This window comes from Hetaerina americana, unplaced genomic scaffold (genome assembly GCF_022747635.1).
Source record: "Hetaerina americana unplaced genomic scaffold, ioHetAmer1.1.p SCAF_5, whole genome shotgun sequence".
NCBI lineage: Eukaryota > Metazoa > Arthropoda > Insecta > Odonata > Calopterygidae > Hetaerina > Hetaerina americana.
The window spans coordinates 75374048-75389348 of record NW_027287095.1 but is presented as its reverse complement, the minus strand read 5'-3'; the positions used below and the strand labels follow the sequence as shown (position 1 = coordinate 75389348).

Below are 15301 nucleotides of genomic sequence, written 5' to 3'. Positions count from 1 at the left end.
TTTCACAAGAATATGAGGAAAATGGTTTGAAAATTTCTTTGTCAGTAGACTCGCTAGTTGGAGGGTGTGTTAGTGTTTAGAGAAATGGAAGGAGATACTGAGTATAAGGAACAGAGTTTAGTTAGTTATGATGACCGACAAAGGTTTTGTGATATTTTTGTCAGAGAATTTAGAGACTGGGCTTAAAAAGGGGATCGAAATACTCTTCTTTCTTAAATGGAAATTATATTTAAGAAATTGGTTGAATACTTAGGCAATTATATTAAGTACGATAGTATAAAAGGGCTACATAATACTCACGAAATATCTAAAACAAGGTGGATATTCAATTTTGTAATGGGAAATCAGTAACTTCAACATTTTATCTCCGATACAAGTATGATGTAGAAATTAAGAAAAACATTTAGATTTTTTATCTTAAAGAACGAAATGGCTGGCGATAAAAATCCCCTCCAGTAAGACCAATCGAATTTTTTGAAAGCGTTATTTAAATAATCGAAGTTATTCGTTCGTTCCAATACAATACTCATCATAAACCCCACGACGTATTTGAATGTTTAGCTATTTATGTTCTAATGGTCATGCCAATCTGAAATGAAATGCATTGATGACTGGATGAATCAAAACAGGAGACGGGAATAAATAAAATATCGCCATATCGAAGTCAATGCAAAATATAAATCAATAAGAACAAGAGAGTTCCGACCTATCCTTTCTTCGTCTTCTTTCCGTTGAAACAAGAGCACGACCCCCACGTATGACTGAAAATTGAAAATTCAAACAAATTTGGCTGCCGTGGATACCACTCCAAAAATTGATTGGTCACGCATAACTAAATTCGGAGTTGATCAATAAATGCTCGCCTGTCCACGCCTCATAATGGGACTAAAAAGGCCTTTTCGCACACCCCTTCCCTTATGGAGTTCAGATGTGCGGGTGTGGCTTGGGCGTGGCGAGTTTAATTTGTTATTTACGCCCATTTAAAGAGCTTAAATGAACTTTGTAGCAAACCTCAACCTTCCTACCGGTTTCCCAAATCATAAAATCAACATTAACTCAAATCGTCTCATAAAAATCACAGAGCATGTTTTAGGAGGAAGCCGAAAGAGTTGCCACATGCAAACCGTTGGTTGGATACAAAAATTCAAGTTGGGCACTCAAGTGTTAATACACGCCTAAGCTAAGCACGATTCCCGAGATGTATTATTCATTGCCAACCCACTTCATTCGCCGGACGAACAGCCAGCTTTTCCATGCGAAGGAGAGGAATTGAATTTTCGAACGGCAAGAGAAATTTCAATGAACCAATTTAACATTTTTTTTCCTTCCAACATGTCGCAATCAAAAAGGAAATTGGCAATTCAAAGTGCACGCTCCGTCTCCTTTCTACTTTTACTCACACACACACACAAAGACACATTCCTTTTTACGCAGCGTCAACAACCAATCACTTTCTGTTTCAACCCTTTCTAACTCGGCACACGTGACCGCGCGCGCGCGCGGTCATTTCACGTAAGTCATTGACGGGGAGTGAGTTCGCAGAACGGCGTGAAGTCCAGGCCAAGGACTAATGCACGATGGCTTCCGGATATTGACGTGTCCAATTTGGTTATTCATGCAGAGCAGAAAACAATTGTTTGTGCGAAGCAAAATTCGACTCTTAATGACAATGTCCACCAACCATTGTTTCGGCGGACAAACAGAAATCAAGTTACGAGTATTGAAGGAAAATAAGACGAAATTTATCCATGAATAATGTTTACTCCACCATTTATCGCATATTCTTAAACGCGGATTGAATGAATATGAATAAAGGTTAAATGGAGATAATTGAATGATGATCTTCCACTCGAAGGGCAAGACGAAATAATCCCCTCCCGGATAAAAAGTACAGGATCAACCGAAGAGCTCGGATCCTCAATCTCTTAGTCATGTGGAAGCTCTTCCTCATTGTACCTTTTTTTCTAGTGCAGAACCATTACTTGCTGAAATTTATTTCATGAATCAATGAGGCTCATATATTAGATATCAAACGACTTCCGTATCAACCGTTGTTGCACCAACCAAGGAGTAAAGGAATCCTGTTAACAAGTGAAGGAATATATGAATTTCTGTGAGAATGACCCAAATCTAATGCAGCTGACGAAAAAATAATTATTATGCATCCACTTGGGGTTAATAAGGGGAAAAAAGCTGGGAAACTTTGAAACGAGACACGATATTCACGTCCATTAATAAAAACGAATGGTCTTCAAAAGTTTCCTCGCGAAGGAGTAGGAATTCCAAAATAAGTTGTGAAACACAGCGGTGGAGTAATATAATGTTTCCCCGAACACAATTCGCACGATGTCGGCATAAAAAGATAACGGCATAACAATACCACGGTTTCATATTTTTGGGACTCGAACAGCGATGCAAACATTTTCAAAACTTTCTGGTGCTCGCACGCTCACGATGGCGGTGCCCTCGTGGCCTCCTATCGGGGAGCGTTCGTGTCATTGGTCATTTGGCCATCACTTTCCGTCGATTTTTTCTGCTTTCATTCTGACGAGATCCAGGGCGTCTTGAGTACTAACCTGAGGCACTTCCTCGTACTGGACCCCTTCGGCACTGCTCCCGTTGGCGTGGGCGGTCCAGACCCTGAGGGCACCACCGGACAGGAGGGCGCCGTTTGGCCGGAGGCTGAGGTGGAAGGGCCTCCCGAAGGCCTCCAGGTGTACGGCGTGACGGTCGACCTCGGATGAGGGCTCCGTGCTCCGGCGACTCCGGCGTGAACGGATGCTCACCACTTGGTACTCTGGGACTGCAGAATGGAAAGAAGGTCGATTATTTCGATTCACGATGAGCGGAGCAATTTTATTCTACATTATTCTGCGTGCAGCAAGGGTTTAAGCAAAACTTTAATGTATTACTCATTATTTATGGCTGTTATTACTTATGGTTTATGGCTGTTAAAGCCGTAAAATGGACTTATATATAGCCAAATAATGGCCAACAATTTTTAGCTACAAAGTCGCCAAATTTTCAACCTCTTAGATCCGAATGTACATTAAAGTAAGTCCTCATTTAAGGAGATTAAATTTAACCTATAATAGCACATTAAATTAACGCACCTAAATGAAATTACAAGCAATCGAGTTGATGCGGTGGACGATATTTTTTTCTCAATCTTACCACGCCGATCATCCGGGCTTGAATAGCAGTGGTGATGAAATTTCCAGTGTTCCAATCTTTAATTACATGTCATGTGGAGACAGTTCATTTAATCCGTCAGATGATAGGTTTAAGCTTAGGAAACTTGGCATATATCGTTAACAATACGGTAATGTCGACGTCGGTTTTCGTTCCAGCCTGAAATCGTACCTACTTTGAAATAGGTTTACGGCAGACTGAGTAGATACGGCATTCATATGTTACCACCAACTTGCCGACATATGGCCCAACCTAATGGCGCAAAGAAGAGTCAATCGCCTAAAAACTAGCACCACTATGGATTCTCGGAATTACGTTTCGTCACAATATAAGCTTAGAAGATGCTGCTGAGATTGAAATATTTTAACTATCAATCAATCAGGACATTCTACCCATTTTAAAGGTAGGTTTTGGACAAGCGGTTATTTATTTCCAAGTATCGTGAAAACTTTCAATTCCTATCTCCAATCCTTCTGCCTGCTTCCATGCTGTCTAAAATGCCCATTATCTTCTTTCCTCCATCCGCTTTCCCAACGTTCTCCCTTCTATCACGACCTTCAACATCCCATTACCTTTCAATATTTTCTCCATCCACTTTCTCTGCATTTTTCGGATTGCCTCCGGTAACATCCACTCTTCGCCCATCTTATTTAAAAACTTCAGCGTTTGTCTTCCTCTCAGTCCAAATGATTTTTACCATTCTCCGCCACACCCAAAACTCATCACTCCTAGGCCCATTTTCTACTAAAATACTTACCAAATGCATAAAATGCCACCGATTTTAGTTTATTACCTCCTACTTTAGTGTTTAACAATATGTATATGTAAATTATCTATTCATATCAGACTGAAGTATTCGAGAAACACACGCACACTCTTGGAAGGAACTGAAAACTTTGTGTTCGGAGTTTGCTTGTGGAGACCACTTGAATACGAAGGCCCCAGAATATGTAAAGGCGAATGTTCTCTCGTCCGGTCTAAGTGAAATCTTTTTCCGTTAGGAGGAGGTTTAAGATTATTTTTCTCTTAATTGTCTTCCACCGACGAAGGGTTATTTATCCTTCAGCATGTGGCGTAAAGGAACTTAACTGGTGATGTTACATGTTTAAGTGAGTTCATTTAACAAAAAAACAAGGTATTTTCGAAATTTAATGCTTCCAAATACCTTCACGCGACATCATCAGATTGGAATCTGCGGCAACATGTATATCAAGCCGGAGATTAAACCTCGTTTGGATTATCCTATTCGAGGATCTTTCATGGGGCACGAAGAAAAGATTGCGGTTACAACATGGGAAACCGAGGCGGGCTACGTAACTTGAACGGGGCGATCAGGAGAGAAAAGTGATATAATTATCACATCTCTTACAAATTTTCAGTACAAGTTGGAGTTTAAGCGGCGGAAAAATATAAGATTTGAATGTGGTCGTGCTAGAGAAAAGGAATGTTGGTCGAAAAGGGGGGAATGGAAGAGCAAATTAATTTTTCTGATGATTACCAAAAGGTAAAAAAAAATATTTTACAAACTATCAGATATGAAGTAACTCGAGCGTTGACCGGGGCACCATCGAATGGCGTAACTTAAGAGGCCAAAGTTTGGGGTCGGCGATTCAGAAACTCCTTTCCAACTGGGAAGAAAAGTTTACAAAAAGTGAAGCTAAAACAACATTTGACCTTTATTCAGCGTAATATCTGTTAACGACGACATGATATAATAAGTTAACATACGTTCATTTCAGTTTAATCGGGAAAATTTTAATCCGATTAAAACAGATCTCACTCTTTCCCATACATTTCGATTTTGTGAGCAAACAGTGCTTCCTAGAAACAATAGGATGCAACCAACTGTAAGAATATTTTATGCAGTTTTTAATTTTTTTTAAAGGATATCAAAAAAACCACTGCGGTTTCAAAATTATCCACTCCAAGTCCAATCTTCAAAATTTTTGACGGCTAAAATGTAAACTGGACTGTTATGTCCGAATGATCGATAGGTAAACATCCAAGATCTGAAAGTCAAGGGTGAAAGCCAGCGGAATTTACCTGCAAAACGGATACTCTTGGGGTCATATTAAAACAAACTCAGCAAGAACCATGGATGGGCAAAAAAAAGATAGTTGCATAAGAGAAATTATATGTGAAATGATTAGGCCATTCTTTTTCCCAAATTTGTACGAAATAAAGTCATAAAAGATAGCATAGCCTCAAAGCCATAAAGATTAGATACTATTGATAAGGTTTATTCCGCTTATATTAAATTCGTGAGTGCCTTCCATGCTGTAAAGGCTTGGGGCATCAAAAATTTTCAATGTTCTCGAAATAAACTGAAAATTTCGATCTAGAAATCTGATCGTTAATCTTTTTGTACTCATAGTTTGTAAATATAAAAGTTTATAAATTAATGTAAAATATAATGAACAATAATTATCTTTTATTTAATTTTTTGTAGAAAGTCAATCCAGATGATTGAATAATGCAGTTTCATTTTGTTCAATTCAGAAGGAAATCTAGTCGTCTCACTTCGAAATAAAGAGTAAAATGAGGTCGATGTGCGCGGGATGGTAGCTATTAAAGCCGAGGATAAGACTCATTCAAAATGTATTTTTCATTGGCTTACAAGTCAAAATTTTAACGATCATCCAAACAAGTAGGCGGGAATATTAATTTTCTTCTTCGAGTTAGGGTTTTTTTTACTGATTTAATTACTCCGCGGTTTAATTTGTCGTCAATTGGCTGACTTCGTATCCACCTTTCTTTTCTAGTCTTTCTTGAAGGTTGCTAAAATTGCTAGTCATATTCAGTTTAGAATATTAACTATGAGGGACACTTATTAATTGGATCGTTTATGGAGCCCATAATTGCCACTGTGTGGAAATGGCCATCACACCACCGGGAGTAAGGAAATTTCGTAAGCAAAAGTCCTCCTTAACTTGTCTTCCATATAAAAAAATATAATGTAAGTAATAAATTGTACGTGCTTTCAAGAAAGGGAATTAATTAAAAGCATTACCGAGCAAAAACATGCACGCACATTTATCATACGGAAAGGTTTAAATTGATACTTGGAGCATTGAAATCACTTATTAATAACTAATTCTAATATCTGTTTCGATTCATCACCACTAATTCTGATACAATGAACGTAAAAAGTAAATCATAATGAGAATTTCGTGTTCATTACACAAAATTTAACGTTACAATTTATTTTGGCCGGGAACTAATGCGGCTGGACTTGAATATACTGCTTCAACCTAAAAAGGCACTTTAAAACGCTTTCGTTCCTTAAACTTCATCATTGCAAGTGTCATAAAAAACTCATTAGTTCCCGAATGTGGGAACTCATTCTTTTACTCCAAGTTGGAAATGACGCCTTTCCTATGCCATTCAGCCCAGATCTTATATACCCAAAATCGTGCACACGATCCTGATCAAGCACATCGTATTATTGAAGCAGTAAAAGCCATAACTCATTTGCCGGGGGAGTGCTGATAGTCTCTCAAAGTGCATACACATGTTCCGTTCTCAGGAGACGTGATATTTCACCAAGGGAATGACTCTCTCTTTCTCACCAGGGTTTTGTGAGTTCGGAGCCGTTTCCATGGCTCCCATTTTTCTCTAATTGGAGCGACCGACGTCAAGAGAGTTCTTCAATGGGAAGGCGGCCGGCCAGGCAACCTGTTGCACAGCCTCGGTTTTCCACAAAGGATCGCACACACGCCCGCGCGCGCGCGAGGAAAGTGAATGCGTGTGAGATCCAAATGGGAAGACTGTGAGGTTTCTTATTTGACTGCCGACGAAACCACTCGAACACATAAGAAGGATAAAACGTCGAAATTTTGACAATATGTATGTGCATATATATGTGTGCATGTGTATGTATATATATATATATATATATATATATATATATATATATATATATATATATATATCCCTCCCCGGACTACAACCTTGACGTGGTGGAAGGGCTTGTGCGTTCCGATGACCCCTAGAGCTGTGCTGGCGGGAGTAATAAAAATTGCTCCTGGTAGGGTCATCCATGCCAGATAGGTCGAAGGTTAGGAGCCAGACGAAAGGTAGTCCACGCAGCGTCTGTTCCTCAGTGAGGCGGCTGCAATGGCGTCTGACCCCAGTGGGGCGGCCAGTAAGTGATGGTGTCACGTTAAAAACACTATTGAGGAAGGCAACGGGAAACCACCTCAATTATCATTCCCAAGAAAAATATGATGGACTATAGAGATATTTTGAGTCCTGGCAACCACGGGGCTCGGCCCAATCGGCCGTGTTTCGTGCCCGGCAGCGGGGGAGGCAAGGCTTCCGCGGTCGTCATCCCACGAAACCCTTGCAAGGGAAAACCAGCAGCAGCAGGACAGAAGACGGAGGAGAAGAAGACCAAATTAGTTAGAATAGGAACGTGGAATGTTAGGACAATGATGAGGACAGGGAAATTGGAGAATGTTAAGCGAGAGATGGAAAGGGGAAATATAGATATTTTAGGTCTATGCGAGGTGAGATGGAAAGATAGCGGGGATTACTGGAGTGATAAGTATAGAATAATATACAGCGGTGGGGACGAGAGCCAACGAGGGGTTGCCATTGTACTAACTGAAGAGGTAGGGAGAAGCGTAGTCAACATAGAGCAGGTAACGGATAGAATACTACTAGTGGAGATAAAAGCAGAACCGACGAACTTAGTTATTATTCAGGTATACATGCCACCGAGCAACCATAAGGAAGAAGAGGTCGATAGGATATACGATCAGTTAGAGGACATGATCGCGTGTGTTCCTGCAGGGAAACATTTGATAGTGATGGGGGATTGGAATGCGACGGTAGGTGAAGGAAGAGATGGTGATGAGGTGGGGGACTACGGTTTAGGCGCGAGGAATGACCGCGGGGAGAAAGCAGTTGAGTTCTGCAGGAGACAGGGGTTAGTCATCACCAACACTTGGTTTAGACACCACAAAAGACGCAGGTATACATGGAAAATGCCAGGTGACTCAGGAAGATATCAGCTAGATTATATCCTGGTTAGACACAGGTTTAGGAACAGTGTGATAAATTCCCACAGCTTCCCGGGAGCGGATGCGGACTCAGACCACAATTTAGTTGTTATGAAATGTAGCGTACGTTTCAAAAAGATAAGGCAGGGGCGGCGAGTTAGAAAATGGAATGTAGAAGCATTAAATGGGTTGAAAAGGAAGGAATACAAACAGGCGGTAGAGAAAATCATGGAGGATGGTAAAGGGCTTAGTACTATCGAAGAAAAATGGGAAATGATCAAGAAAGGGTTGTCTAAAGCCGCAAAAGACACTATTGGAACCGTTAACGCTAAAAGGACTAGGAAACCATGGATCACGGATGAGATGATTACAAAGATGGATGAGCGGCGAAAATGGAAGAATGTAAATACAGAGTTAGGCAAAATGAAGTACAGGGAATTAAACAATAAATTGAGGCGGGCAACAAATAAAGCAAAAGAAGCCTGGTGGAAGACGCAGTGCGAGGATATGGAGAGTCTCCAGAGGAAGGGTGAAATCGGTGCGCTGTACAGCAAAGTTAAATCGTTATCGGAAAGTAAGAAAGGAAGAGCTATGCTAACAGTTAGAGATAGGGCGGGTAAGGTAATAGTTGACGCAGGAAAGATCCAAGAGAGATGGAAGGAGTATACAGAAGAACTGTATAGTAAGGAGCTTAGACCAACAAAGTTAGACATTGAAAAGGAACATGACGTAGAGGAAGACAGCTTAGGTCCAGGCATACTAGACAATGAGATAGAAAGGGCATTAAGGGAGATGAAACTAAATAAGGCCGTGGGGGTAGATAACATTCCCGTGGAACTTTTAAAATGCTTAGGAAAATGTGGGAGGAAGAGGCTATATGGGCTGATCCGTAGTATTTATGAGGAGGGAATCTGGCCGGAAGACTTTGTGAGAGCAGTTTTAGTTCCTATTCCGAAAAAGGTAAAGGCCACGTCATGTGAGGACTACAGGACAATTAGTTTGATATCCCACGCAGCTAAAGTTGTTCTCAGGATCATAAACAAAAGGATAGAGAGTAGGGCAAAAGATTACTTAGGGGATGATCAGTTTGGGTTTAGGAAGGGGAGAGGGACGCGTGATGCCATTGCAGTAATGAGATTATTAATCGAGAGGAATATAGAACACAACCAGGAGGTATTTGCCTGTTTCGTAGATTTCGAAAAAGCGTTTGATAGAGTGAATTGGGAAAAACTAATGAGTATATTGCAGAAAATAGGTATAGATTGGAGGGAAAGGAGGCTAATCCGCAACCTATACATGTCTCAGACTGCTCAGGTGCGGGTGGGAAACGGGGAGTCAGAATGGGCAGTGTTAGGACGGGGTGTAAGGCAGGGTTTCCCATTATCACCATTGCTGTTCAACCTGTATGCAGAGGAAATGATCAAAGAGGCATGGGAAGGACTCGAGGTAGGAATGAAAGTGGGTGGGGAATTCGTAAAATCAGTTAGGTTTGCTGATGACCAAGCTTTAGTTTGTCAGTCAGCCAAGGGGCTGCAAGCATTGCTGAGTGAATTGGAAATTCAGTGCGACAGGTATGGGATGAGAATCAACATTAGTAAAACAAAGGTTATGCGATTTTCTAGAAAGAAAAAGGCCAAGCTTAACATTAAAATAGGAGGGCAAAAACTAGAGCAGGTAGAACAGTTTACGTATCTCGGTAGTGTTTTGGACCAACACGGTCAAAGTAGTAGGGACGTAAGGAGAAGAATTGCGCTAGGCAAAGAGGCTTTCACAAGGAGGAGGGAGTTGATGACAGGGACATTGAGTAAGGATGTTAAGAAAAGACTCGTAAAAACTCTCATATGGAGCGTAGCTATGTACGGCGCGGAAACATGGTCATTGAAACAGGAGGATAGACGTAGATTGGAGGCTTTTGAAATGTGGGGGGTGGAGAAGATTGGAGAAGGTGAAATGGACAGAGAAGAAAACAAATGAGGAAGTACTTGGTATGGTGGGCGAGGACAGGGGTTTGTTGGGAGCAATCCTATGGAGGCAGGAAAAGTGGATGAAGGGGGTTTTGACCGGCAGTGGGATGTTGAAGACGGTGATAGAGGGTAGAATGCTGGGCAAAAGAGGAAAGGGAAGGAACAGGATAGGGATGTTGGACGGGATGAAGGGAGGAAGAAAGTACTCAGAGATGAAGAGGGACCTGAGATAGAGTAGGATGATGGATTTTTTTGTTTTGTTAGGAATAATAAAATGCTTGTTTGGTAGTTGTGTCCATCCAAAAAACCTACCTTAACCGGTAGATTACCTTAAAAAAAAAAATATATATATATATATACATACATATACATATATATATATACATATATATACATATATATACATATATATACATATATATACATATACATATATATATATATATATATATATATATATATATATATATATATATATATATATATATATATATATATATATATATAGGATATAAGTTGAAGGCAGTTCAAACAAGTAGCGTTTTATTTTAACTAAATAATAGGTCACTATAGATAAAAGATGTTCCTTATCATTTGCATTCGGACCTTTTCCCACAGAAAGCCATATTTACCACCCTTTCCCACATGGTAGCAGCAAAAAGTTAACATAAACTTCGATTAGTCATTGTGCATTTTATCTATTACTTATGTGTGGAGTGCCTGAAAAACGAAATAAGTATGTATGATAATTATTTATAATTAAGAGAGATCAAAATGTTGATTGGAGAATCATTTGTTAAAATTCCTGTCATCTCGAACAGCTGATGAAGAGGAAATAAAATATTTTGCTCGCAAATGAACACCGTAGTGATTGACGCATGAGAAGTCTGGAAAGATAAAATTCAATCGATTGAGCTCAAGGTCAACAACCAGCGAACATTTGACAAGTGAATGAATCTTTAAAATTTGGCTTAAGAACAAAGTGAGTCATCGTATGGCGGTTATTAAGCACGCTTAATTTGGTTGGGGTTGGAGATGACGGGCTCCTCATACAAAACATTTAAATTGCAATATCAGCTAATTTAACCGCTGCCAAATGATGTAATAATTGCATTATTACAGGAAAACAGAAAATCCTTAACCAGAACAGCCACAGCGTAATAATGTACGTACAGTGCCTATGAAGTACTGCATTACCTAAAACTTTCAGGCGGCGGAGATCTATGTCGTGCCGTAAACTCAGCTCCAACAAATCACTATTCGACAAAGTATCCCAGCTAGAGGTGAGAATCGAACTCATGGACTGATATATCCGCCGAGAACGTCAGGTACCCTACTAATCATATCAGGCCTAAGTCGTGTGTAACGAAAATTTTCCCAATTTACGAGCATCGCTTAAGGAATTTTTCTTACGATATATACTGAGTACAACGACATCCAGTGGTGTAAAATACACATCTGCATGCGGCGATCTAGTATTCGGACCGAAGATCATGAGGTGCAGTACTTGGAAGCATTGCATATATTTTCGAACAAAACGTTAAGATGGGAAATTTACTTGATATATTAGACAGTATCGCCCAGTATCTCCCGGTTAGAATCAAACAATGCCTGCACCAGGTGCTGTGATATTTGATAGCGTGGCCACCTAAGAAATTCACCTGATTAAATTACGCGACATTTTCACAAAAGTCACAAAAGTCACAATGCGGTCACAAAAGACAATTGAAGTTCCAACCAATATAGATTCCTCCAAATACAGCATGGTTGCAAGATTGATCTGAAATATGCTTCTGTCATCAGTTCATACCTAAACGGTTGGCAATCGCGCTAGAGTCATTCTCTGACGTTATCGTTCTCGTTTTCCCAACACAATTAAAAAAGTATGGATTTTAGTAAATTTTAAAACAGGCAAAAACATAATTGATTATTCAGAATATGACTTTGCTAAATACATTTTTTGCTATCTCATCGTTAACTTCTAAGTTTGGCCGTTACGGAAGATTCTGGAGGCCTATGTCATGACATGAACATCATTCTGAGCAACCTTGGATTAATATAAAGGAAACCTGCGTGTCTGTGGTGTGGAGAATGATCCTAAATTTTTTGGCAGTAATTTTTGTGGTCCTTGGACCCCTGCGGTCTTAGGATCTTTGAATCCATGAAGGTCCGCAGCCATTTTTCTGAGGGCCAGCTATTTAGTATAGAAAGCTAACGAAAATCATGAAATTATAATTAATGGTGGAGTTCAGATATGTAATCAAATATCACCATAGTGTAGGTATTTTTTAAATTCAATTATTGCACATACGAGGGTCATCCGGAAAGTAGTACCCGTTCGTGAAATAAAGACACAAAAGTAAATATTAACAAACATAAAAAATTTTATTTGAAAGAGGATACTTTAAACTACTTCTCAACATAATCTCCAAGCAAATTAAGGCATTTGTCATAACGTGTGACAAGTTTCTGTATTCCTGCTGCATAGTCCTTCGCCGCCAGCTCATTGAGATACGCGAGGGACCCATCTTGCACAAATTTTTGCATAATGCAGATGGTGTTTAACAATTTCATGAACAATTGTTCGAGAAACATTGGGAAAATGCTCACAGATGTCATCAATTGTGACGCGCCGATCGTTCCTCACGAATTCGTCAACTGAGCTCACCAGTTGGTCTGTAATGACAGACGGTCTCTCCGAACGCTCATCGTCGTGTGTGTTCCCCCTCCCCATGTTGAAGTTGCGACACCACCGCCGAACAGACGACTCGTCCATTACATTGTCTCCATACACCTCCTTTAATTGGCGATGAATATCACATGGGCGAACGTTTCTTGCATTGAGGAATTTAATCACTGCCCTCACTTCACAACTGGCGGCGTTCTCAATTTTTTTAAACATTGTAAACAATCACAGAAACAACACAGGCAATGCTAGCGTCACGCAACTTGGCTCAGAGAAGGCAGACAAGCCACTGAAGCTATCTGACCTCGTCCAGCGGCTACTCGCGTCGTCAGCACTTCATGCGGCACGAACGGGTACTACTTTCCGGATGACCCTCGTATATTAAGTCTATGTCTGTTGTATCTGATCCACATCCAAGCAATACCCCGAAAGCCTCCAGGGCGTGTGGGGTGATGATGTGCTAGGGTGTTCCATGAGAAGACTATTCTCTGGAAATAAGTCCTTAAGCTCTCGCTGGAGACCTACTGCTTTATATTGACTTCATTAAACGATTATCCAATGATACAACAAGCTAGTAGGAGACATATTCAAGATCAAGCGCGCCTCTCACGCAAAGCATAGGGAATATACCGTAAATATAAACCAGAATAAGGAAAGATTGAACAGGAAAACCTTCTCCTCAACTGATTTCGCGTTTCAAGCATTTGTTAATAGCGAGTTGAAAATTATAAAGTCACAGTGTCATCTTGTTTCCCTGTAATGCCATTTCATCTTATGCTGACGGAATCATGGCAACGACTAGGCGAGGATACAGTTCGAAAAGGTTAATCTACGCTTTATTTCGATGCGTACCAATGCGATGTCCGTCACCACGGCGCTCACACCGATGTTGTCACCGCAGTTTACGCGAGAATGTATTATATAATGACGTGATGACTACCGATACATAATTACGTGGTGAGACTTCAATCGCTCACTTCGGCCTTCGACTTTCGATCACTCATATTTATCGTTGTTAGGGTCGGTGGAATTCGAGTAACTAAATTCAGACGTCTGCGCCATATTTTCCTAATTGTTCTGGATTTAAGAGATTACAAAATATGAATTACGGCTACTGAAACACCAGAAAAATCGCCTTTTCAGGCATATTTGATTCCCAAGAAATGTGAAATCAATATTTTACGATTTATACGTATTACGCATTTTGTGACACATTAGCCATGAAAAATAAGTTCCCGCCGGAAGGTTATAAACCTCTACAATTTTCTAAGAGTGTGTATGTATTACTAGGACTTATAAATGAATACGCCACATTCAGACCACAGATTTACACGCCAAGAAACCTTTCATATGATGACCTCTACCTACTATGTTACCTTCGCTACTGTTTTGGAGCAAACTTAACCAAATTATGACAGAAGAATTTGGGGAGCAACATTAACAAATTACCTATATTAAGTGAAAAAATTAAAAAAATCAACCGTCAGCAAAAACTTCAGCATCTTATTTCGCGAAGGCAAAGGCATTTTCAGAAGCTTTTTAGGAATCATTCATACCGGTTCAGAGGGCATTCTTGGCAAATTCAGTCAAAGAATATTTGAGCTTCATCTTTATACCTCGAATGATTTGAAGGAGACCGAGCACGTAGCCACAAATAGAATGACCAAAGCCGAAGGAGTCATGTCATAAGACACCTCGGATAAAGGTTAAACATTCGCAAATCACGACGAAGAACATAAATAATTCTGGCACGAATGCTTGTGTTGATGAAGCAGGACTAGGACCGGTTTAATAACAACTGCGTCATTAGGGGGGGGTCACCCGTCGCGTCCAAACAATCGTTTTATAAAAACCGGCCTCTCTCACCTTCACCGTTGGGGGCACCAAGGAATTTCCTTCGGTTACGACATGGCAGAGATCCCTCAATTATGGCTTCATCATCTCGTGGGTGGCGAATTTAAAAGAGATATTCGTAATTTGCCCCGAGGAAGAGACTTGGCGAGGGGCTGAAATTCGTATTCCTGCCGCCATATGCTTTCTACAAAGATTTCTCAAACACTTAAAATAACATCTTTTTACGTAGCCTTTCTTTCCAATCATCTACCGTGGAAAGATTTGCTTTGTCGACCTACCTACGAGACCATAATCAGTGTGAAACCCACTGCGACGAGAATGAAAAATATGTATTAGCCAATTGCTGAATTTGGTTTTAAACAGTGGGAACCATGGCCAACGGTAAAATTTTGCTTCGCTTTTATACGGAAAATACAAAATGGTTTACCTTATTTCCAAGTTTTATCATACTCTAAAGAAATGAGTAATTATTTATATATATTTTTAAATAAATGTCTGAGCTCTGTAGGAATCTCATTAATTTCTTAACTGTGAAATTAAAAAAAAAATAGTTTAGGCTATAATATTTTAAGACCAAAATAATTTTAAATTTCTTTTAACTG

The 15301-nt window shown here is 40.0% G+C and overlaps 1 protein-coding gene across 2 annotated transcripts in view; it reads right to left on the bottom strand.

The window, feature by feature from the left end:
• sona (sol narae) overlaps positions 1 to 15301 on the bottom strand; it is a 182418-nt gene that overhangs the window by 68619 nt on the left and 98498 nt on the right. For both annotated transcript variants that reach the window (XM_071591978.1, XM_071591979.1), the window contains exon 4: positions 2577 to 2803. In XM_071591978.1, the coding sequence (XP_071448079.1) occupies positions 2577 to 2803 (227 nt within the window). The remainder of the gene's footprint in view (positions 1 to 2576; positions 2804 to 15301) is intronic.